Source organism: Zophobas morio, unplaced genomic scaffold (genome assembly GCF_036711695.1).
Source record: "Zophobas morio isolate AGI-343-1 ecotype UQ-CSIRO unplaced genomic scaffold, CSIRO_AGI_Zmor_V1 ptg000013l, whole genome shotgun sequence".
In the NCBI taxonomy this organism is placed as follows: domain Eukaryota; kingdom Metazoa; phylum Arthropoda; class Insecta; order Coleoptera; family Tenebrionidae; genus Zophobas; species Zophobas morio.
The window spans coordinates 95,319-119,069 of record NW_026972118.1 but is presented as its reverse complement, the minus strand read 5'-3'; the positions used below and the strand labels follow the sequence as shown (position 1 = coordinate 119,069).

General features: G+C 24.5%; 1 protein-coding gene and 2 long non-coding RNA genes across 3 annotated transcripts; all 3 read left to right on the top strand.

Annotated features, from left to right (window-relative positions):
* The first annotated feature begins 126 nt into the window (after window positions 1-126).
* Window positions 127-12,132, top strand: LOC135128533 (AP-1 complex subunit beta-1-like). The gene is made up of 20 exons (XM_064055392.1): window positions 127-157; window positions 219-311; window positions 3,188-3,297; window positions 3,749-3,824; window positions 3,901-4,004; window positions 5,041-5,128; window positions 5,193-5,247; window positions 5,353-5,430; window positions 5,486-5,532; window positions 6,096-6,232; window positions 6,292-6,350; window positions 6,561-6,620; window positions 6,752-6,784; window positions 6,844-6,878; window positions 6,931-7,009; window positions 7,249-7,372; window positions 7,565-7,673; window positions 9,265-9,361; window positions 10,620-10,714; window positions 11,920-12,132. The coding sequence occupies exons 2-20, from the start codon at window positions 276-278 to the stop codon at window positions 12,130-12,132; spliced, it is 1,635 nt and encodes a 544-aa protein (XP_063911462.1). The 5' UTR covers window positions 127-157; window positions 219-275.
* A 7,612-nt stretch (window positions 12,133-19,744) lies between these two features.
* LOC135128521 (uncharacterized) lies at window positions 19,745-20,121 on the top strand. Its single transcript, XR_010280428.1, has 3 exons — window positions 19,745-19,799; window positions 19,863-19,982; window positions 20,046-20,121. It is a non-coding gene; the product is annotated as an uncharacterized LOC135128521 (long non-coding RNA).
* Window positions 20,122-20,768: 647 nt separating this feature from the next.
* On the top strand, window positions 20,769-22,973 carry LOC135128517 (uncharacterized). The gene is made up of 4 exons (XR_010280425.1): window positions 20,769-20,839; window positions 20,896-21,014; window positions 22,773-22,844; window positions 22,902-22,973. It is a non-coding gene; the product is annotated as an uncharacterized LOC135128517 (long non-coding RNA).
* The last annotated feature ends 778 nt before the right edge of the window (window positions 22,974-23,751 follow it).

Below are 23,751 nucleotides of genomic sequence, written 5' to 3'. Positions count from 1 at the left end.
AAGTGTCTTCTTTATATGTTTATTATTATTTTGATATGTATATTTACTATGAACAGTTACTACGACTTTGACATGTTCAGAAATTCAATTTGTTGTTTTGAAAAATATCAATATTATTTTAAAAAAGAAACCAGAACTTTTGAAAAACGAAATACAAGTCCGTCATATAATCTTTAATATTTACTATTATTATTATCTATAATATTTATTTACTTTAGGCTTTTTTTGTTAAATATAATGACCCTATTTATATTAAACTTGAAAAACTTGATATCATGATACGGTTAGTGTCTGAAGAGAACGTTTCTCAGGTTATTTTAAAAGAAGATATAAATAGTTTTTAATCCAGTCCTTAAGTTTTAAATTTTATTATTACTATTCGATTGTTCTTGTTTTTCTGTTTTATACTTTTTTGTGAGAAGAACCTTTCAAAATTTTTATATTAAAAATTCTGTTTAATATTAATATTTATTTGAAAATGTTAATAAATAATAAAAAAAACTTAAATATATTTTTTTAAACTACTGTAAACGGTTTTAACTTTCCTAAAAATTTTTTAAATATAAATCATAATTTATTGGATAACAGTTATAAAAAAATTATTATGTATATTTAATATACTTAACCGAAAGTTTTTAGGTAATAATAAAAATAATAAAGTAAGTAGTTTTAAACAAATCATAACGGTTTTAAATTTTGTTATAAATTTTTATAAAAGTAACACTTTATAATTTTTCTTATAACAGTTATAAAAAAATTGTGTGTATTTTCATATATACTAAAAAAAGTTTTTAGGTAATAATAAGGGTAATGTATATTGTTTTAACCAATTATAACGGTTTTAAATTTTTTTCAAAATATTTTAATTGTTTGTTATATATACTAAATATTTTAAAAAAAGATTATAGGATAATAATCAAAAATCAATATGAATAGTTTTAAACCAATCATAACGGTTATATTAATCTTTCTTTTTTATTAACTTAATTTATTTTAAAAAAATTTTATATAAGTATTATTATTGCTCTAAAAAGTAATAAGTTGTCGTAAACCAATGATAACTGTTTTAACTCTTTATTATTTTATATTTATACTTTTCCCTACATTCTTATTTATTAGCATACAAAAAATTTTAATTTTTTATCTGTTAACAGGAAATATTTTAATAATATTATTAAACTACTTTTGTTTTTATTTTATTATTTATTTTTTTTATTATAGAAAAATTTTGTTTTATATGTTAAAGACATTTATAGGTTTAAACGTAAAGTTGATATTAATTTCTTAATCCATAATTTTGTAAATCTAGAAGGTTTTGAAAATTATCAATTTTTTTATAACTTATTATTGTATTTATTAAAAGTTAATTTTGTATTACCAAGAAGTTCTCATATTATAAAAATAGTTGATTCAACTTTTTTTTCTTAATATGTAATATTTTTTTATCATTATTGTAGATAATTTTTTTTTTAGAATATTTTTATCGTTCTTAAGGTTATTATTATTTAAATAATATTTCTAAAGCAAACTGATTTTTATTTTATTTTTAGTATTCTTTTTTAATATAATTCTCATTTTAAGAATTATTTTTAGCTCAAAATTTTTTAATAATAAACTTGTTTAGACGATAAAATTTTATTTAAATATTTTTATTTTTCTTAAATGTTTATATAATTATTCATTTGTATTTTATTTTAAGTAATTTTATAATATTTTTATAAAATAATAAATGGTTATAATCTTGTTATAATGGTTTTATATATGTATAATATTATAACCTTATAGATTTCTTTATATCTTATTATAGTAGCATTATTGCTTCTTATCCGATGATATTTATCAGTTATAATCTTTTTATATTATTATAAATATTATAACTTAAATATTTCATCAACATTTATTTATTCCTTTTTATTATATATATTATGTTCAAAGTATTATTTTATAAAAAGTATAATAAGGAAATATCTATTGAAATATATATGTATTTTTAACTTTTATTATTTTATTCGTTTTTATTTATTATAAGCAATTACCCTATTTTAGTTATTATTATAATAATAATTAATAAAAAAGTAGTGAATACTCATTAACCAATAATGTTTTTAAATTGTTTTTAATACTAAAACTTTTACATTCTATTATTTTATAATTTATATAATTTTTCTTAAAATAATTTATTATTATTATTATAAGATTATATTATTCAATAACTTTTATATAGTAAAGCAATTATTTGTAAATTTTTATTAATATTGTATATAAATATATTATAATATTTAATTTTATAACTAAAAGTATTCTTTTTATTTTATATGTTGTTTTATATTTCTTTATTTATTTTGTTATCAAAAAAGTTTATAAAGAAACAGTAATAATAAGAAACCAATAATAACATTTAAATTTCTAATAAACTTATTTCTTTATTGTTATTTATAAGTACTTTTATTTGTTTATTTTATTTACCATCTCTATAAACATAATAAATTTATTATTTTTATTATTATTAATATTTTATTTTTTTTAATTATAACTTTTAACAGTTGATAAAAATATACATAGAAAAAAGTAGTATCTACTTTTATATTTTCGCTATAAAAATAACACTCTCTCCTCTTCTTTATGTTTTTTTTATGACTTTGTTTATTTTTATTATAATTGCAACGAATATGTTATAAAAAATATATATATTTGTAGTTTCATGAATATTTTTTATTTAATTTTTCTTTAATATAAATAGAAATGACCTTTTTATTTTTATATTTTTAATTTTTTTTATTCTGTAATAAATATATATTATATTATAACCTTTTTTATATACTTTATATTTTTTTTACATAATAAATTAGTATAAATAATTTTTATTTACTTATTATACGTTATGTTTTTTTTACTAATATCATTAAGTTTAATAATTATCAATAAATTATTATATCTTTTTTTATTTTATATTATTTTTATCTTTTGTCTACTTTATGATGGTAACAATAGCGCGACAAAGTATTATTCTTACATATATTTCTTATATCCTTACAGCTTTTTATAAACATAATATCATATTGCGCTAATCATTACTGAAATAGAATTTTATTATCTATTTTTTAGTTATTAATTATTAAATATTTTCTTTAATTTTATTATTATTATATATTTTTTTATTATAATTATTGCTGCGATTAAATATAAGGTTCTTACGGAGCTGAAGGAATATTCTACTGAAGTTGATGTGGATTTTTCTAGAAAGTCTATAAGATCCATTGGCCGCTGTGCAATAAAAGTCCAATCAGCAGCGGAAATGTATCATTATCATTATTATTATTATTAGATGAACAACTACTATTATTATATAATAAAAACTTTATTATTACTAAACATAATAAGAAGAAGAAAAAAATAAAGTAAACAGTACTTATATTATGACCGCTCGCGTGAATCCAAAAAGTTTACACAGAAAATAAAGACACATGTGGGTTTATTAAAAATTTCTAGTTACCCGAATGACTAGAGGTTACTAAAATTACTAATCATTGGGCAGTAAATTAGAGAATGAAAACCTGACTTTCTATTAATAAGGAAATATTGTGAATACAGAAACCAAAAATAATAAATATTACAGGCTCTTCACAAATTCGTTTAAAACATTTTATTAGTATTCAGTCTTATAATTAAGTTGATCGGAATATCACGTGATACCACATGTGTATTTATATGTATTATTGACTTTGCAACTGATTTATATTTTTTATAGTTCTATAAAAATACTTGTTGAACTTGTTCGTACGAAAGTTAATTACGTTGTCCAAGAAGCCGTTATTGTGATAAAAGTATTTTGATTATTCAATTAATAATAATAATAATATTATTATTATTATCAGTAACATATTATTATTTGCTTTGAAGGATATTTTTAGGAAGTATCCTGATCATTACGAGTCTGTAATATCGGAACTTTGCGAATGTCTCGATCGACTGGATAACCCAGAAGCTAAAGCGGCAATGATTTGGTAATTATTATTATTCTCACGTTTTAAACATTGTATATTTTTTTAATTTTATAATAACGTTATCTTCTTTATCACCATAATAACCTTCTGTTCAGCTATTATAATTATTGTACTTCTACATTTTTATAGCCTTCGTAAATTGTGTGTGTATTGAGAAGTTCTTGGAAAACTGAACTTTTTGGCTTAAAATTAATATGCAAATAATTAAGAAGTTTAAAAAAAAGTTAAACTAAATTTTTTAACCCAAATTAATGTGACGCAAAACACCAGTAAAAAAATCCCTTTGAACGGGTTACTTTGATTAGTATTTTAGTGCACTACCAAATTTTTGTTATTCTTTTTTTAGATTTTTTTATAATAAACTGTTGAGTATTTTTAACTTTAGATTATAATAATTTTTATGTTTTTTTAAATAGAAAAACTTGTATAAAAATATTCATAAAATTGTTTATTCACTCAAATAATAAATTTTGATACATAATTAAATATAAAAAAACTATTATTGGCTCGTATCACAATACATATTATTATTATAATTATTATATTATTTAATAAAGCTTAATATGCATTACTTATTAATATTATGTGTATAAACGTTGATGATAATAAGGATATAACTTTCTAATGATCCAATGAAGTTCAATATAATTCTTATATATTTCTATTGTACAGTTTATTATTATTACTTTTGATTTCATTATATAAAAGTGAAAAATATTATATTTTAAAAAACAAGTTTATCAATTTTTTTAAGTATTGTAGCAAATTTTGTTTGATATTATTATTATATATTTTTTATTATTAATAGTATTGTTTTATAAATTCATTATACTTTCGCTCTACATTATTTGCATAATTACTTTTTATAAAACTTTTTTATAATAACAAACTAACTTAATTATACCGAAGAAATTTTAGTATATTTATTATTATTATGCGGTTCTTCTTTCAAAATGATATACTAATTAATAGCTATTTTTTATTGGTACACTTCTTTTTTTTTGTATCCAACAACTATTCCTGTTACCTACAAAAGGATTATTGGAGAATATTCCTTGAGGATTGAGAATGCCAGTGAACTGTTAAGCATGTTTTTGGAAAATTTCTTGGATGAAATTGAAACTGTTATTATTTATTATTATTATAATCATCATCATCATTATTATTAACTGTTTGGTTCCTTTTCAGGTTCAACTCACACTCCTCACGGCAGTAGTTAAGTTATTTTTGCGGGAACCTCAAGGCAATATTATTTATAATCACCATCTTTTATTTTTGCTTTACAAATTTTTAAGACCAGTCAAACTTTTTATTGAAACTGCGTGATTAATAAATATGTTTTTTATAGAAGGCAACCAGTCATTGGTTCAGAAAGTTATAAAGTGGACCACTCAGGAATGTGATAATCCGGATTTACGGGAAAGGGGTTAGCTTATTTTATATTCCCTTGTTTTTTTTTTATCATATTCCATATTTTTGAGGATATATTTATAGGCGCCTTCTAAGTTCGGATATAAACATCGCCAAAGTTGCTTGCTTACATTGATATATGTTTATTATTTTCTTCACTTAACTATTATATACGGCATTGTTATAGTTTTTTATTTTCTCCACATATAAATTATATATAATTAGTTTTTTTTAACGCTTAAGTATATATTATATATAATTTTTTTTGTAGAACTTTATATAAAATATATTTATATTTTCCACTCCATACACTTTTACATCTTATATTTTTTAATATATTATAAGAAATAGTAAATAAGTATAGACTTTGTATATTTTTTCTCAGCTTAAGTTATAAATAATAATAACTGAACTTTATTATATTTATATATATATTTAGACTTTTATTATTATTTTATTATATCAACTTTTAAGATTTAAAAAAAACTTTATCATATTTTATTGGGAAAATAAACTTTTTTAACACTTATACCGTTTTTTTATAAACTTTAAGAAATATTATTTATGTACTTTTTATATTTCTTGTAAAAAAAATGTGTTAGTAAACAAAAACTAAACCATGAAAATATTATTTTTTGTTTCATATTAAGGATTTCATAATAATTATATTATTATTATTAGACTGTAGTGCTTTCTCAGAAGCCTCTGATTTCCGATGAAACAGAACTATTGGATCCTTATTTGCTGGATAACCTTCTTGAAAATTTAGGAAAGTTGTCTTCAGTTTATTATAAGGCAGATGCTTATTTTAGCGAAAAGTTATTACTATTATTATTATAATTACTTTAATTATAATAATTATATTATTTTTTTCTAGTCAGTCAGATTTAAAACTAAAGGGGTTTACCACTAAAGAAGTACAAAACTCCTCTTTTGGTTATAATTAACTTTATTTCTTTTTTTTGGAGTTTTTTAATTTTAAAATTTTGTGGGTTAATTTTGGATTAAATAATAATAATAAAACAAATAAATAAAGTTTTTATATAAAAAATATTATCAGAAACAACAAATAAAATAAAAATATTTTTGACAAAACATTTTTAAAAATAGTTTTATAATAGTTATATTAAACTTTCTTTAAAAAAGATGAAACCGCACTCGAAACTTTGCAAGACTTTCCTTTATTAGTCCAATCGGCTAAAGCTGGTACATGTGTTGACCAATAGGAACTATTTAAATATGTCATAAAATAGTGAATATTTATAATATAAATTTTTTTCTTTTTATTTATCTTTTATTGAAAAAGTATATATTTTTTAATATTTTTCTACTGTTAGGCCGTTTCAACTTTGAAGATTCAAGTGTTAAAAGTATTATTTACTTGTTATTATTATTTATTATTATTATTTGCTCTTACTTATTAAAATAGTGGGCAGCTGTAATCCTTTCCATTCAAGTTCTTCTGTATGTTTGATAATAAATAAATGATAATAATAACAAATAATAATAATTGAAGAGAGAATTTTCGGATTTTTTTGAATCTAATAAATCTTCTTCGCGTATTGCTAAAACTACTTTTTTAACTCCTTTTGAAGGTTATTATATTTATTATTGGTATTATAAAAAAAACTTAATAGAAACTCTCAAGTATTTTTATTTTATTAAAAAAACTTTAAAAATATATATAACCTTTAAGGTGTTTAAAACATAAAAATAATAAAAACTTTAAAGTTTTCAATACAAAACTTTACTTAAATATTGTTAGGTTTCATACTTTTTTTAATTTTAATGAAAAAATGTTAAAAGAGTTTTTTAAAGTAACAAAATTCACAAGGAAAAGGACTTGAAATTGGCGGTACGTTTCTAAGAAAAGAGAAGAAAATCTGTTTCGAGCTTTCTTTAATGAACCATTCGTTAACTCCATTGAAGGACTTGGCTATAATTTTTGAGCCCAACAGGTTCTTTATTTGTTACCGTATAATGATATTATAATGAAAGGGATCCTAAATAAATTAATTGTATCAGAACTATTGAAAAGGGTGTAATTGTTTTATTATTATAATAAATATAAAAATTTTGAGGAACTTTGAATAACCAATCTTGGAGCGCTTTTAATTAGTGCTCATAACTTTTTATTTATAAAAATAAAGCTTTGGGCTACATCCAGTCGCACCATTGGATCTTCCTTGTTCTATTGAACCAACAGCATTACTGGAAACATCAATTATACTTGACGTGATTGGCCCTGTTAAACTTATGGTTCAAGTTTTTTTTTTGTATTAAATTTATAGAAGTTTTAATATCTTAAAAAAAAAGTATCAACTTTTTTTTCCTAAAATTAAAATAATGAAAATATTAAAAAAAATCATAAGGAGTTGTAAACAGTAAATAATAATTATCAAAATTTTAATTTTTTATATGAAAAATAATTTACTATTAAATATACTTATTATAAATTTTGTATAGAAAAACTACTTTTAATAGAAAAATAATAACAATAGTAAAAAGTTTATTTAGAATTTTGTATTGATAATCCAATGTTTATAAATGAAAATATTAAATTTTTTTAAAAATTATTATTATAAATATATAGAATAAAAAAAATATCACAAACAAGTATATTATAATTTTTACATGTATATAATTATAAATATTAAATTAGGTAAGTAAAAAAAGATAAGCATGAAAGTATAATAAATAATAATATAAAATAATACTAATAAAAAATATAATCTACAAACTTTATTTAGTTATAAATTATTATGCTTTTTTTTATATTTTAACAAAACTTTAGTGTTTTTTATATTTCATATAAATTATTAAGTATTATAAAGTGAAAATAATAAAAAGTTATAAATAAAGTTTTGGAAAATATGGAATACTCAAAAATAATTATACAAAAGTTTTTTGCGTAATTGTAAAACTAAAATATTTGCATAATAATAAAGGTTTACTCGTTTTTATGAAGAATTCGTATAAAAAATTAAATTTCTATAAGAAAAATAATAAAGTTTTACAAAATATCCATAAAGTTGGTGAGTGGTATTATGAATAATATAAAGGTTTAGTAAATGTTATAAAGTAAATAAAAAAGAAGTTACAAAATTTAATGTACTATAAAAAATAATGTCAATCTTTATTTTTGTTATTGATAATAATTATTTTTTTATATAAAAATGCCAAAATATAAAAATTTATTTATTCCTATAAAAATAACAAACTTAATATTCAGCAACTAAAATAATAAATTTTTAAATAAAACTTTTTATTTTTATTTTTTTAGTAAAATATTAGTGTTAAAAAAGTATTATAAAGTATTTTTAAAAAAAATACTGTAATCTTTAAAAATAAGAAGATTAATAAAAAGTAAAATTATAAGAAATGCAAAAAATTATTTTGAGTTTTAGTTTTAGATTAATAATACTTCTTTAAATAAGTATAATAAAATTTGTATTATAACAAATTCAAATCGTTTGTTTAAATTTTTTCTGTATTTTTAAATAATACTTTTAATTTATATTACATTTCAATTATTTGTGATAATAGAAAACTAATAGTTTTTAAAATAATTAATAAACTTTAAAAAATTTATTATAATGTACCTTAAAAACTCTTATAAAAGGGTTTTATTTATAAATATTACTTTAAAAAATAGATTTTTTTAGTGTTACAATTAATGTAATTTCTGTTTTTATGGAACTTTTATTAAATAAAAAAATATATAAAAAATGAAGCAAAGAATTTCATTTTTTTTCAAAAATTTTTTAAGTTAATAAAAATTATTTAAAAAGCAGTTCATTAAATTTTGTGATTTTACATGACTGAATACTACATTAAACAACTTTAAAAGGAACCAGTTAACGATTTGCAAGTAATCGTGACGAATAACGTTGGCTTATTTCGATTTGATTGTTTGATTCCTGCTTACGTATTATTCGAGGAAAGCGGTACGGTATATATTGTGAAAGTTATAATTATTATTTTTATTGTGGGTTATACATATTATTTTTAAAGTTGTAAATATTAATAAGTTTTTTAATTTTATTTTTTTTAAAGGCGATTTTGGTTATAAATTAAATTTTTTATAAATAAATTGTAAATTTACAGCATAAATAGTTTAGTATTTTATTAAAAATAATAAAACTTTTTCGAGAAAAGCGTCCATGGAAAACTTTAAAAAGAGAGAATATATAGCATAAAAGAAGGGAATTTTAATTAAATATATTAAAAGCCCAAAGAACTACTTCCTGCTAAGTCATGATAAATAGTTTATTTATTATGAAGTAGTTAACTTCTCAGTATTAGTTACTAGAACTTATAGTTATATATATTAATTTCTTAATTTTTTAATTTTATTTATAGTTTACTTTGGAATTTTATTTATTTTACGTAGTAATTAAGCTTTTTGTTATACGTTTGCTTTTTTAGTTGACTTAATTTTGCCATGTCAATAATGAAAAGTACAAAAACTTAATAATAATTAATTTTAAAAACAAAAAAAAAAAATTAATGCGTCCGCTTTACTTTTTACGGCTGGCATTCTTGAAATTTTTAAATTAATGTAATTTTATGCTTTTTATAAAAAAAATTCTGTCAAAATTACTTTCACCTTGAAAATAAGAAATTTCAATTTTTTTTGTATAAACACATTTTATAAAATAATATCGTAAAAAAATTGTAAGACTATTTTGAAGTAGTTAAAAAAAGGATTATAAATCAAAATAGAAAATATATTATTTATAAGCATTGAGCTTAAATAATTTGAGTATTTTACTTCAGACATAAGATATAATAATCTTTCAAATTAATTAATATTATGTAAATTGTATAAAAAAAAAAATTTTAGTTAAAAGTAATTATTTCAGTTTCCAGTGTTCACTAAACAATTTTTTTATATATATATTTTTTAGTTTTATCTAATCACGTATAAATTATGAGATATAAATCGATTTTAGACTAAAAAAAAAGAAAATTTTTTGGTAAAACTTGAAAAATGTACTTTCAAAACTTTTGTAATAAACAATTTTATGAATAAAAAGTGCCGCTCCTTTTTACTTAGTTTAAAAATATCTGCTTAAGATTTTTTATCTTATAAAATACTTGTTTTAAAAAAAATATATTAGAAGTTTTGGAAATTAATTCTACCGAATTCCAAATTAAAATTAATTATTATATGTTTTTAATATAAATGTTTATTTTTAAAAGGAAATTTAGAGCGCGAGGAATTTCTTTCCAGGTGGAAAGATTCGAGCTATGAAGAAATTATTTTCACTATAACTGTTGCACATTCAGAACAAGAGGTAATTAAAATTAATTTATATTACAAAGATCTTTAGTTTATAAAGAAATACAACCATAAATGTAAAGGTACTATAAACACTAGCATAATTTTATATAATTAATTTTTAAAAAAATTGATTTAATTTATAGCATCCTCTTAGAACAATTAAATAATATCAAAAAATTTTTCTTTGATATTAAATAGCTAAAGCGAATTAAAATAACAATAGTAATAATAAAGTCTACATTAAGATTAAATCAGTAAGAATAGGTTGGGAAAATTTTAAACCTAATTATAACTTAAAAAAGTTTTAGTCGTAAAGTAGATTTAAAGGAGTATAATTTGCTGTTATAAAAAGTTAATTATATTTACCTACTGAATTTAAAAAAGTAACTGTTTAAATTTCTAATATAAAAAAACACTAAAGTATTTACTTTGGTGTTTAGGTTATAACACTTAATTCATAATAAAGTTTTGTTATAAGCTTTAAACATTATTATGAACAAAGCAGAATTAAAGAAATTTCGAAATTTATCTTATTGATAGTTAAGAAATTTATTCTTGTTAGCAATAAAGTGGTTTTTTAAAAGCTGTATAAAATAAGTTATTCAGAAGGAATAGATAATTGAGTTAGTTAAGAAGCATAACAGTTGCATTACAATCAAAGTTAAGGAAAACTTTAATTAATAAAGAATAAAAACTTATACGGTTAGAAATTATGGCCTCTCTTTACCTATAAATATATTTTATTTGATTAATCAAAATTAGGAAATAAATCTTATGTTGGCTATACAATATTGTTAATATGAAAAAAGAAAAGTTTAGCTGTTTTATTCACAATAATTTAAATTAAAAAAGTTATACAGCCACTGAGAAGTAAATACATAGAAGCTATTTTTTATGGAATTTAAAAAAATTGTTGAGAAAAATAAAATTTAAATACAAAGCTACTTTAGTTAAAAATTGAATAATTTCCAAAATAACACTGTTTTGCTTCTAAATATATGAACAAAAGCGCTACACTAAATAAAAAACTATTATAGACAATATTACAAGTAACAAAAGATATTAAAAATCTTTCATATAAAAAGAAAGCTAAAAAAATTATACAATCCATGCTAATAAAATATAAGAACTGACTCTTTAATTGTATATTTAATTAAAAAATAAAAGAGTCGAGAAATTTCTATAACTTATATAAACTCAAACATTTTTTTACAATAGATCTCGGAAAAACTTTCTGAAAATAATATTTTTATTGTCGCTAAGCGGCTTATACAAGGACGCCATGTTTGGTTTACTTCGATTCAACTTTCAAGTCATACGTTTTTAATTGAATTTGGACTACTGGAACAAGAAATGAACATTGTTATAAAAACAAAGACGCCTCAATTTTTTCCTATAATTAAAGATTCCATTGTTTTAATTTTGCATTGAGCGTAGATATAATAAATTTATCTCAGAATCTTTACTATTGTGTGCTTAGACTTCTTAGAAGTCTTAAAATTATTGAATATGCTGTTTATTTTCACACATTACTTTATTTAAGAAAAAACTTTAAACGAGCAGCCTAGTAAATACCTTAAAAGTAAAAAAAGAATCCTTTTAACTAAAACCGCTCGTTATTGTTCTATAAAAAGTTGAAACAATAAAAAATTAAATAATATATAAATTCTAACTTTAAAACAACAATATGAAGGTGCGGTTGAAAAAAGGATTTTTTTAGGTAAGTAAGGGGCCTCTTCGTGTAATCGATAAATATGTTTCACCAAATATACCAAAACATTTTGGATATTTTATATTTCATTATCTTATTTTTCCTACTTAACTTAAGGTTAGCTCAGTCTTAGCGTAAGCAAATTAAGGTAGTGGTTAATATATTAATTTAAATCGAAAGTAACAATTATATAAAAAAATACTTAAGTGAACTAAAAAATAATAAGTAAAAGAGCCTGGTCCTCCGCAATAATTATTTTAATAAGTTTAAACCTTTTTAGAGAGCATCTAACACTACTGCTTGTAACGAATAAAAAGTAAGAAAGAAAAAGAAGGGAAGTATATAGATTAGTTTGTGTTTGAACTCTCAGAACATTAAAATCTCTTGACACCTACAACACAAGAAAACCGCACTTCCGGGCTGCTAACGAACCTGTCTTTTTAGAAAAAAAAAAAGTTCTCAAATGATAAGGAATGTTTATAGCGACCACGTTCAGTAGATCTTGAAATACTGAATACGAAAAAGGTGCTGAAGAGTTTGTATGGCGGACACAAGTTTTTTTTAGCGTGGAGTACTTTTTCAGTTAAAAAAAAATCTTTTGCACTTCTTCAAAGTTTGTATATTTCTTTAGGTAGTACCTCATCTAAAAGGATGGACAGTGAATAAAGCGTTACCCTTTGCTTTTCATTACCGTAGTAAATAATTTTAATGTCTATCTTATTTTACGAAGTCGTTTATGTAACTAAGTAATAAACAAGGATAACATTTGCAAGTTAACCTATTATTCAAATAAGGATCATTAATGAAACTGGTCCATTATAAAAAGCGCTTGCTTTAAAAGTGTGAAAAAACATTTTATTTAATAGAGTCATTGAAAATACAAGGACTTTGACAGAGTGAATTGTTACTTAAAGGTAAAGAACTGTTAAAAGGTTTATAAGAGCCAATAAAATTGGAAATAAAGGTTCTTCCGTAATAGTTCGTTCCGAATGTTTCAAAGAAAAAGGAACATTTATTTAAAGGATAAGTAACGCTGGTCGTCAATCACTGTATAGAGCAAGTTTTATTCATACGATAATGCTCAATTTTCGCCTTTTTGTTTTCAAACACTTTAGCTTTGAGCGATCCCAAAGAAAAGGCAGTGCACTCCTTTGTAAATACGGTATAACTATTTCCCAAAGCTATAAAGCAAATTTCATCACTATGAAGACACACGCTTAAATTGGCTGAAGCTTGATTAAAAGAAATACAACTTAGCAAGATAGCGACAAACCTTGTAATTCATACTAAAAAAATTAACCAAAAAAAGATACCTTTAATAAGGTTAAAAAAGGAGAAATACTAAAAAAAAAAGCCTTTTACTAGTTGGTTACTTGTCGGCCAATGAGTTTCCTTGTTTTAGTAATTTTTTAAACTTAAAATTACAAAATTAATTTTTCGTATCCAATACTCTGCCTTGCTATGGCCAATTTATATTTGGCAATTTTTAATTTTATATTTGTTTCTGTGTTTCGTATGGGCTTAAATTTTTGTTTTATCATACCTAAACGTTATGTGGTTGTTTATAGTTAGTGATCAGTAGTTTTCTAAGGATGCGTTGGTTGTTTCCGATGAGACTACTTTTTAGTCTTATATCTGCGATGTTGTTAGAGGACGGGGTACATAAACCTTACAGTTTGAGTTTTTCAGTTGTTCTTTAGCGTAGTGGTGGTTATATCCACGAGTCCTCTTGTTAGGAGCACCGCCTTTAACTATGTTGCACGCTAATTCGTTGTCGGTGAAAATGGAAATATTTGTTTTCTATTGAGGATATATTTCCTTTATAAGTTTACTAATGCTTTAACAGCTTTAATGCTCTTGCTCAATGCTACGTATTCAGATTCGCACCTCGATCTGTGTATTTTGCACTGTCGACATTGGATTCCATGAAACTAAGTTATAATTCACCGCAATGAGAATCCCCCACGGTAGGACGTTTATCGTAGCTATTAGCCCATGAAGAATCCGAATAACATCTTATTTCTAAGAGGGTTGTCCTTATTATTTCCTTTTTGTATATTAAGGAGTAGTCCGTTGGGTTGGCAGGTAGGCGAGTACACGCCGGGCTAATTTGAGATGTAGTGCGTCATTATTATGTAGAAATCTGCCTGATTGCGAAGTTAAAAATCATTATATCCGGACGGATGTTAACTGCTATGTAGCGTGAGCTCCCGATTAAGCTAGCATATTCTCTACTTGTGTGGTTTGTTAATGGAGATTCCAGTTTAATTGAACTTTGCGGGAATATCTTTATTTTAATATCAGCAATGTTGTTTCGTAGCTTTCGCATTATTTTAAGGTTAGGTTTTTTTGATTAATAGAGATTCCTCCGTTTTTCTGTTCAATGCCAACGCCTAAACTCCTTTCAACGCAATTAGTAGTTACTACTTCATAGTCTTTTTTAAGCTTATCATGATGTGTCTGTCGTTGCCAATGATAAGACAGTCATCCAAATAAATTCCTAGCTTCTTTTTTCGCTCTTATCCCTTTAAACATCTGCGATGGAGCAGTGAAGTGTCTACTAACAATGGTGGTTGTTTTTGCTGTTGGTTTTTGTGCATGGGTTACTTGTCTGCTGCGACTAATTTGCTTTTAATTTGCCGTTTACTGTCTTCCTCCCCATCATTTTGTATTTTATTTGGGGTCATAGTATTTGTTGTTTGATTTATATTCTTTGTTCTTTTCTCGTTGTTCCACCTCATAGCTGCCTTCTTTTCCTAGTTTGTTTCTGCGTTGCAGGCTGATTTAATTGATAACGCAAGTGCCATTATGTGTTTCTAGTTTTGGTTCTTGTTCTTTCATAGTATCGTCTCTGCTGTATTATAGAGGGTATATATGTTCAAAGAATACTATGTTCCTTGATTTTTTTAATAATCTTTTTTGTCTTTAGGTTCAGGCTCTATATTTTTTCATCTTCTGTGCTAAAGGTAGGTATGGAGAACATAATACCTGTAATTATACGGTTCTTGGGATTTGGTTGTGTTCTGGATTATGGACTAAAACCTTTCATCCACGGGGATTATAGTGTTTACATTATGTCTCTCTTTGATTCCAAATATTTGGTTGGGAGTTAGGTTTTCACCTTTGTGGGGAAAGCTGTTTGTTTTAAAAACTAAATTTTTCATTGCTTCATCCCAGTAAAGACTCCTGCATTGCTTGTTTGAGGATGTTCTAGTCTTGTTGCTTGCCAATTTGGTTAAGGCGTTGATGAAACTCTGTGCCGTTATCGACTCTTATCTCTTCAATAAGCGCTGACTTTTGCTTGTTGTTGAGATGTCTAATTCAAGTTATACCTCTTGTGCGCAGTGAATAAATCGATTATTTTTTTGATGCCTATTTTGCTCTTTGGTGCTCGTAAATTTGTATATTTTCTTGGATTTGGCATCTGTTATGATTGCCACATTTTTTGTTGCCTAATATGGATTTCTTGTCCCATTGTAGGGCGCCCAAGTATGTATTCCGCCCAGGTCTCTTTGGTTTTGAGCCTCGTTGTGATTGTTTCTATTTCTTCTTTTTTAGTTTTGTAGAAACACATATTTCGCATTCTTTGTTATTAAATGGTCTGAAGTTGGGTATTACGTGTTTCAACTCTCAGTAATTTGCATGACCGTACAGGTAGTGTTCAGGAGGAATCGCACTGTTATTCTTTACATCGCAATGTTTAGAGTTTGTCTTAAGTGAGGAATTATTGTTTGATGTTTCGACCACGTAAAGGTCATTTTTCATCCCTCTAATGGTGTCTCCGTTAGTTGTTACCATTCGGTTATTAAAGTGGTTGTATATTCGCTTTCATCTAGTTCGCAACGGAGATATTATGTTCAACTAATTTGTCATAAAGAGCCTTTCCAGTATCTAATGTAATTAATCTTTCCGACTTTCTTGTGCAATTTTCTCCTTTTATTGTACTTATTATATTGTACTTGTCCTTAATTTCACTTAATAACTCTTTATCTCTGATGATATGCGGATAGGCGGTTGTGCCGATTAACATTGAGAGGGAACGATTAGCCTCATCAATTCGAATATTGTTGAGTTGCGGGGTGAATGTGGTTCTCAGTCTTCAGCGTTTCCTTAGTTTCTTTAGGGCAATTGTTTTGAAGTATGCTTTCACACGTGTTGTTAAAGTTGGCCTCCCTTCTTTTATTTTTGCAGGCCCGTACAAGATGCCTTAATTTACGGCAATAGGTGCACTGTGAATTTTGGTGCTTGCAGTACTGGTAATTGTGCATTTCATGGCATCTATAGCATTTGTATGCTGTTTTATGTGCTCTATTTTCAGGTAATATGCACGTTGTGATGCTTTGTGTTTGCAATGTTGGAGATCATGATTACCTTTGCACCTGTAGAAGTTAGTGTTAAGTGGGCTTTTTATTGTTAGGTTGGTTGCTAGTGTATTCCCAAAGTTCCCTTTTTATTAGATGGTCGCCGCGCAGAGTGTGTCTATTTTCAGCGTGTAATAGTGGATTTAGCGCGTATTCATAGTCTATTTTTTCACGCTTATTTGTATAATATTGTTCAAGAGAGATTGTGTAATATTTGAATCCTCACCGGTTCTATATATTAAGGCGATTATTTTGAGTACGTCCGTAAACTCTGGAAGGTGGGGGCCAACTTTTAAAGAGTGCATTTTCCTGCACCTCAGCGAGGTGGTCCAACCTGTTAGCATATTCTTAAATTCTTTTATTCTTATTTTTAAGTGCGTTTGAATAGCTCTTCCAGCTTGCTCATAATTATTGACTAATGATTTCTTTCCAAACACGGCCTGTACCGTTTGAATAACAAAAACCGGGTTTTGTACTGTCAAAAAATACTTGTATCCTTGATTTGATATTTTTATTATGGCCACTTGTTACTATCCTTATACCGGTAGCTGATTTTTTTAGTATCTCGTTCTTATATATGGGGTCCTCCCCTACGGGATCATCTTTGAAGAATATGTCATAACTCCCCTCTTCCGTGAGAATTGGTTTAATGTCAGCCAACTGCATAAACAGAGAGGACTATTCGAGCAAAAATTCATTAAACCTACACATGGATATGAATTCCTTTTGCTATGTGCTAGTTGGAATTATATAAAGAATATAAGCATGAATAAGTTTGTAATGCGAGTAATGACTTTAGGAATAGAGTGTGTTAACGTTTCATTTGTCACGCCGGTAATCTTACACAGTATCGCAACTTTCAATATTAATTTATATCAGAAACTTTTGTAGTAGTATTTCGTGTGCATGGGCATAAGTTTTTAAAACCGCTTTAGGACAATTATAATTACGGAAGTACACTTCAAAGCTGCTGCTATCTTTTAGTTAGAGTTAAGCAAGTTGATTAATCCCTCAGATTTTCTACATGCGCAGTTTGGTGTAATAGAAAAAGTTTTAACCATTTAATTATCTGAGCAAATAAAAGATATTCATTTTAAAGTCTCTAATAGTAAATAGTGAACAATGATTAAGTTTTCGGTAAGTTAACCCACGTTGCTTTATGATAAGCTCAGAATAAGGCTTTGGAGGTCACTTAAATTATAATGAAGCCTTCCAATTAGTACTCTTGTAAAACACCTGCCCACTACCCCCAAGTTAGAATCTCGTTATTGTTAGGCCTGGATATATATATATATCCATTAATGACTTTTGCGGATGCTCGATAAGTCGAGCGCAGACCGGTTAGTCATTATTTAAGCGCGAATAGGTGCCCGTATTCCATTTCCCATAGAGAACACGTGGTTAGCCACCCGCCGCAGTACTAAAAAGTTCCTAGAGATTTGACTTCTCAGATCAGACATGTTGAAGTGCTTTTCACCACTGCACTCCCTTCATGAGACCTTAATATGGTTTGCTGTCCCTCGTAAAGTGGGTATCCACTTTTTTGGCGTAGTGTTGATTCATAAAATCTTCGACAACTGGTATATTATAGGCGGTAAAGTAATATAATTTATATAATATAAAGCATATTATAGGCAATAAAGTGATATAATATAAGAAAGTCGAAGTACTAAAAGGCCCTGTAAGTTTATTTGATTATTATGGATTCCCAAGAGAACCAAACCGAATGCATAACACAGAAAGGGAAAAACTGCAGCGAGTGTGCGAGCCAAATTTATATTGAAACATGTGCATGCCCTCGAATGTTACCAAATTGTAAATACGTGAAAATTCTAACAATTAGAGTGCACGTGCATTTTTTTAGTAATAAAATTGCTTATTACATTTCAGGCAGTTCATTTCCGATAGTATTTTTAAAACATATTTCGCAGGACAACTTAATGCCTCCATCAGCGAAGTAAAGAATGGATAAGCTCCTTCAAATAGTTATTAGTACAACCTTAGTTGAGTTTCTCCCGCAGGTTTGGGCAAAGAACATCTTTTAGTATTTTTATAATATTTTTGGTAAGCAGAACTTTAATTAATAGAAAATGTAATTTCTTTAATTAACTGTATTTTTTTTTCTAGTAGTTTCCACATATTAATTTTTTCTTTCTTCTTCACGGAACAAACTTTTTAGTTATGATTTTGAGCGCAAAGCACCCACTTGGGTAGGAAGATGCTAGTACTTCCTTTTGCTCATACTACTGGCCCCAAGAATCCATAGATTAAGCCTACTATATTTTCTTTAGGGTTTCGCTGAAACGTTATATAATCTATGTATTAAAGCCAGGAACCTAAACAATCTTATCAAAGTAAAAAGGAATAATAATACTTACGTGTGGGCAGTATTTCAAAAAAATAGTTTTTAATAGCCTTGAAAAAAGAAAAGACTTCAAAGTTGAGAATGATTTATAACTCATATTTTATTGAGACGAAAATTGGTTTAGTTGAAGCTTTTCTTTTTATACGAACAGAGACATAAAGTACAAAAAACTCGTTTTCTAAAATAAGGGGTTTATTAACAAAGGATAGTTTGTATTTTCCAAAATTACGAATTTATAGTAATTTTAAATATCAAAGCACAACTGCAGTGTAAATCAAGGTCAAAATGTCTCTGAAGAAGGGAACAGTAGACTCGTATAGTTTGTAGTAAGGTGTGTCAGTTTGCTGATAGTCCACTAAAAGAAAGCGTTGTGAACTGGAAAAAGTATTTTTTCATTATAACAATTTAATTCTCAGTACTTGGACTTTAGCATAAAATATAATACTTGAACAGAAAATTATTTATTTGAATTTCTTGCTAGCGCTCACTTTTAAAAAATAGTTATGAGGGATAAAATGCAAACCCTTTTCGAGAACTTAAGTTTGGCTTGCTATTAAACTTTACTGTGTCGCGTTAATTGTGCTTCGCAAACTCACTCTTTTATTTATTTATAATTAGAAATGCCGAATGTATATAAGCAGGTTGATCAGTTTACCATCGAGTAAGTGTAATTTTTTTTTTAAAAAGAAGTTTATTATTTATGTGCAACTTGCGGCTGAAATAGAATTAGCAAGTGGGAGGATGAACTTCAACTCATCCTTCTACGGAATTACTCTCCTAACGATTTTCTAAATAACTTCCCCCTTTTTGTGGACTACATTTTTAGCGCTAGTGAACGTTTTTGGTTAAATTTACTAGTGAATTGTTAAATTCTCTATAACAAAGTCAACTGAAGTATATCAAACAGTTTTCTCACTCAAGATGGCACTAACAGAATTTTAAACATACTGGGCAGTGATGGGCTTTTATTTGGCTTATTTTCCATATTATATCCGGTATATATAAATAGTGTCATTTATACTTTAACAAAAACTTTTAATATGGTCAAACAATTCCCTTAATAGCTTTCCTTTGAACTCACATACGAATTTCCTTTAAGCAAATTGCCTCCAAACATTAACTTTCTAATTAAAGTTTTATTTTCCTAATTTTTTTTAAACATATATTTATTGTTAATAATACAATTTAAAGTCTAGAAATATAAGCTCCCTTCCTTCTTTTTTTCAAAAAAAAATCACATCCAAGTTTACGTCTACTTCACATCAGCGTTTTACTAATGCCATCTCCCAAGATCGTGTTTTAGGCGTTTATCTAAATTTAGTGGAATACTATTTTTTTGCATTCTTCTATTATTTAACTTCTTTGGTGAGCCATCTAAAGCAGTCAGTAGAGGTAATCAATTTTTTTTCGTGATTTTTATTGTTTACATTATAAATGTATATTGTTAATAAATCTTACAGATAGAATAATAATAAAAAATTTCGTTCTCTTTTTATAATAATAAAATAAATATTCGCAGTAAAGAAATATTTATAAGTATCATTAATATTTTTTGTGTTAAAAACTTTTTTAATTTTTACAACTAATAGTTATAATAAATTTTTCTTGAGTCATTAACTTGTATGAAATTAGTTTTCCGAGGATGTTTGTATGGCTCTTCTAGTGCAATATCTTCAATTCTTTTTTCCTGATACTTCTCCAGTAAACTGCTTTGTGGTCCACCCACTTGACAATAGCTTCCCTTCTTTTTCTTTTAGGATCTTGAACGAGCTAACAACCAAACAACCGCGGTATTGTGTACAACCGAACTTCGAGACGCCTTTTTATTTGCTGTTGTTGAGTACTTTTTAGCCCGCCAAAAACTACAATCGTTGCCGTTAGTTTTATTATTATTAATAAATAATTTTATTACTATTATTATTAGTTTCTTCAGCTATATTTAATATTTTAATAATAAAAGTTATTTATAATTTTTGTATATTTATTGTCTCTCCTACTGAATATTATATTAGAATATTCACAATAAAAAAAATTTATACTTTTTTTGCACTTTTAATGTTTTCGTTTACAAAGTTTTATTTATAATAACAACTAGTATACAAAGTTATGGATAATATATATATTATATACTTAATTTTTTTAAAATTAAAAAAGTAAAAAAAAATACTAGGAGGCCTTTAATAACATATATTAGTAATGAAATATCTAAAAAATTAATAAACGTAATAAAGCCGAAGTATGCAAGTTTTTTATACCTATTGTGTATAGTTTCATAATATATGAAAAAATATTATAAAGTTTTTTTTATTTAAAAATAAACAGAAGGTATTATTAAAAAATAAAAAATAATACAAAATAAAAACTTTATTTAGACTGTTTAACTAAGTAAAATAAATAATAATAAATATTTTATTAATATAATGAATAAACTTTTACTTCTGTTACTTTATTATATACAATATTTTTAATATATTTTCTATTTATGTAGAAAACTTTTACCTTTATTACTTATTATTTATAAACTTTTACAATATATTTTTTACTTACTATTGTAAATAATTACTTACTTTTTTAAGTAGTAAACTTAAACTGTATTTTTATTTGTAAAAAAAGTATTACAGCTTCTCTTTTTAAATAATGAAAAATATGAATCTTATTTTTTGAAACTGTAAAATATAATTTTTTACTGCATTTCATGAAGTGCTCTTTAAAAATAAAAGTATTGTATTTATTTTTTTTGGCCAATCACAGAAGTAATTAAGTCAAAGCACTGACTATTGGATAAACGCTGCATTACATAATATTTTTCCATGTAATTTTGTTTTCTCTCCTTCAATTATAGAAAAAATTACCACTTCATTAGTATAATTTTATTGTTAACAAAAATTTATATTTTTTATAGTATTTATGTATTCTAATGAATAATTATAGCATAATGAAAGCTTATTAGCTCATATTTTAAAGGGATAGATGGTTTTCATTGCTTTGATTAATATTTTTTAGCTTATGTATTTTTTAATGAATAATTTTAGCGTAACGAAAATGTATTGGCTCTTTCTAGCGGTTTTTTTTAAACAAATATATAAATGGGAGTAGCCGTTGTGGTTTTGCACTAAGGAAAAACTTGATTAAAAATAAAAGTTTACTTTAATATTTTTTGAGTTATTATTATCATATATACGAAATTTTTTATAAGAAGCATTTCTTAATAAAACTTTTATAAATTTTTTTGTACTTTTGAACTTTTTTATTAGTGGATAATAAGTCAAGTTTTTTTCTAATATAATGCTTACGTGACTTTTACTTTTTTATATAAAAACTTTTTTGTTCCGTAGCAGCATATACCTTAAGGCATATCCAATAAGAATGACTAGTTTCTTAAATTAAGCGAATCATCTTAAGCGCCGCTAAAAAGGAGTCGCTTGCACGGCGAGAAGTGCATTTTTTAAGACTGAAGACCACGTGCCTTAAGCACACAAATAAGCCTTTTTTATTGGCTAATACAATTTTTTATTAAAGAAATTTTTTGTAGGCGAGTCATTTCTTTTTTCTATGCAACTTTTTACATAAATAAAAGTTTTAATATAACGTTATTCTTCTGTTTTTATTACTTTATTTACTTTTAAAACTGTAGACCAACTCCAGTCGGACAACTTTTTGCTTTAATTCTAATTACTCGCAAGTTAAATAATTATTTTAAAAATCGGTTGTTGTTCTATTGTTTATTATTATAATTTCTATTAATATTATTATTATAATAAAGGCTGAATGAAAGGGGAAAACTTGGGGAGCTCAATAATATTTCTCAGGAAGAAATACAAAATTTAGTGTACAATCAAAATAAAGAAGACAAGCAAGAAAAGTAGAAAATATTAAAAATTTTATAATTATATTTTGATTTAGTTATAATTTTTTTAATAGTTATAGTACAATAATAATTAAAAGAAATAAAATTTATAATAATAAATAAGAAATATATATATTATATTTAATAAATATTAATGAAAACTTATAAAAATAAAAATCTTACAACTAGAAATAAGGAAAATGTAGAAGTGAAGGTAAAAAATAGTTTAATGTTATAATACTTACAATTATGAAAAAAGAAATAAAATTTTATAGGCAAAAAGTGAAGAAATGTTATTAAAAGTTTTTGGTTTATGTTAAATTTTGATATCTAAAGTTATGTTAAACTAAAAATTAAAAAAATAATAAAAGTAATAAAAGTATAAAAATAAATTATTAAAGTTTTTGTTATATTATTTTTTTATAAATATTTTTAATTGCAATATTAAATAATAAGACCAGGAAATTTTTTACATAACAAGTTTAGTATTATATAAGCTGTAACCTATGAAAAACAAACTTTTTAATAAAAAAATTTGTACTATTAATAGTATAAAAAAATTATTGAACAAAAAAATAAATATAACAAAAGTTCTTAATATTATTTATTTTATTTTATAAATATTGTGAGTTTGATATAAAAATAATAATTTATGAAGAGTTATGTCATACATGAAAAGTTTTAATATTATAAAATTTGCACATTTAAAGTTGTGTCAACAAATTATCTATAAAAGTTTTAATTAATAAAAGTTTTCTAAATAAAA

What these genes read in the sequence shown, in the direction of transcription:
- LOC135128533 (XM_064055392.1), top strand. Translation starts at nt 276, where the DNA reads ATGATACGGTTAGTGTCTGAAGAGAACGTTTCTCAG. An exon ending in AGTACAAAACTCCTCTTTTG is followed by an intron (nt 6,351 to 6,560) that starts GTTATAATTAAC and finishes TCTTTAAAAAAG; the next exon opens with ATGAAACCGCACTCGAAACT. An exon ending in TGAAGATTCAAGTGTTAAAA is followed by an intron (nt 6,785 to 6,843) that starts GTATTATTTACT and finishes TTATTAAAATAG; the next exon opens with TGGGCAGCTGTAATCCTTTC.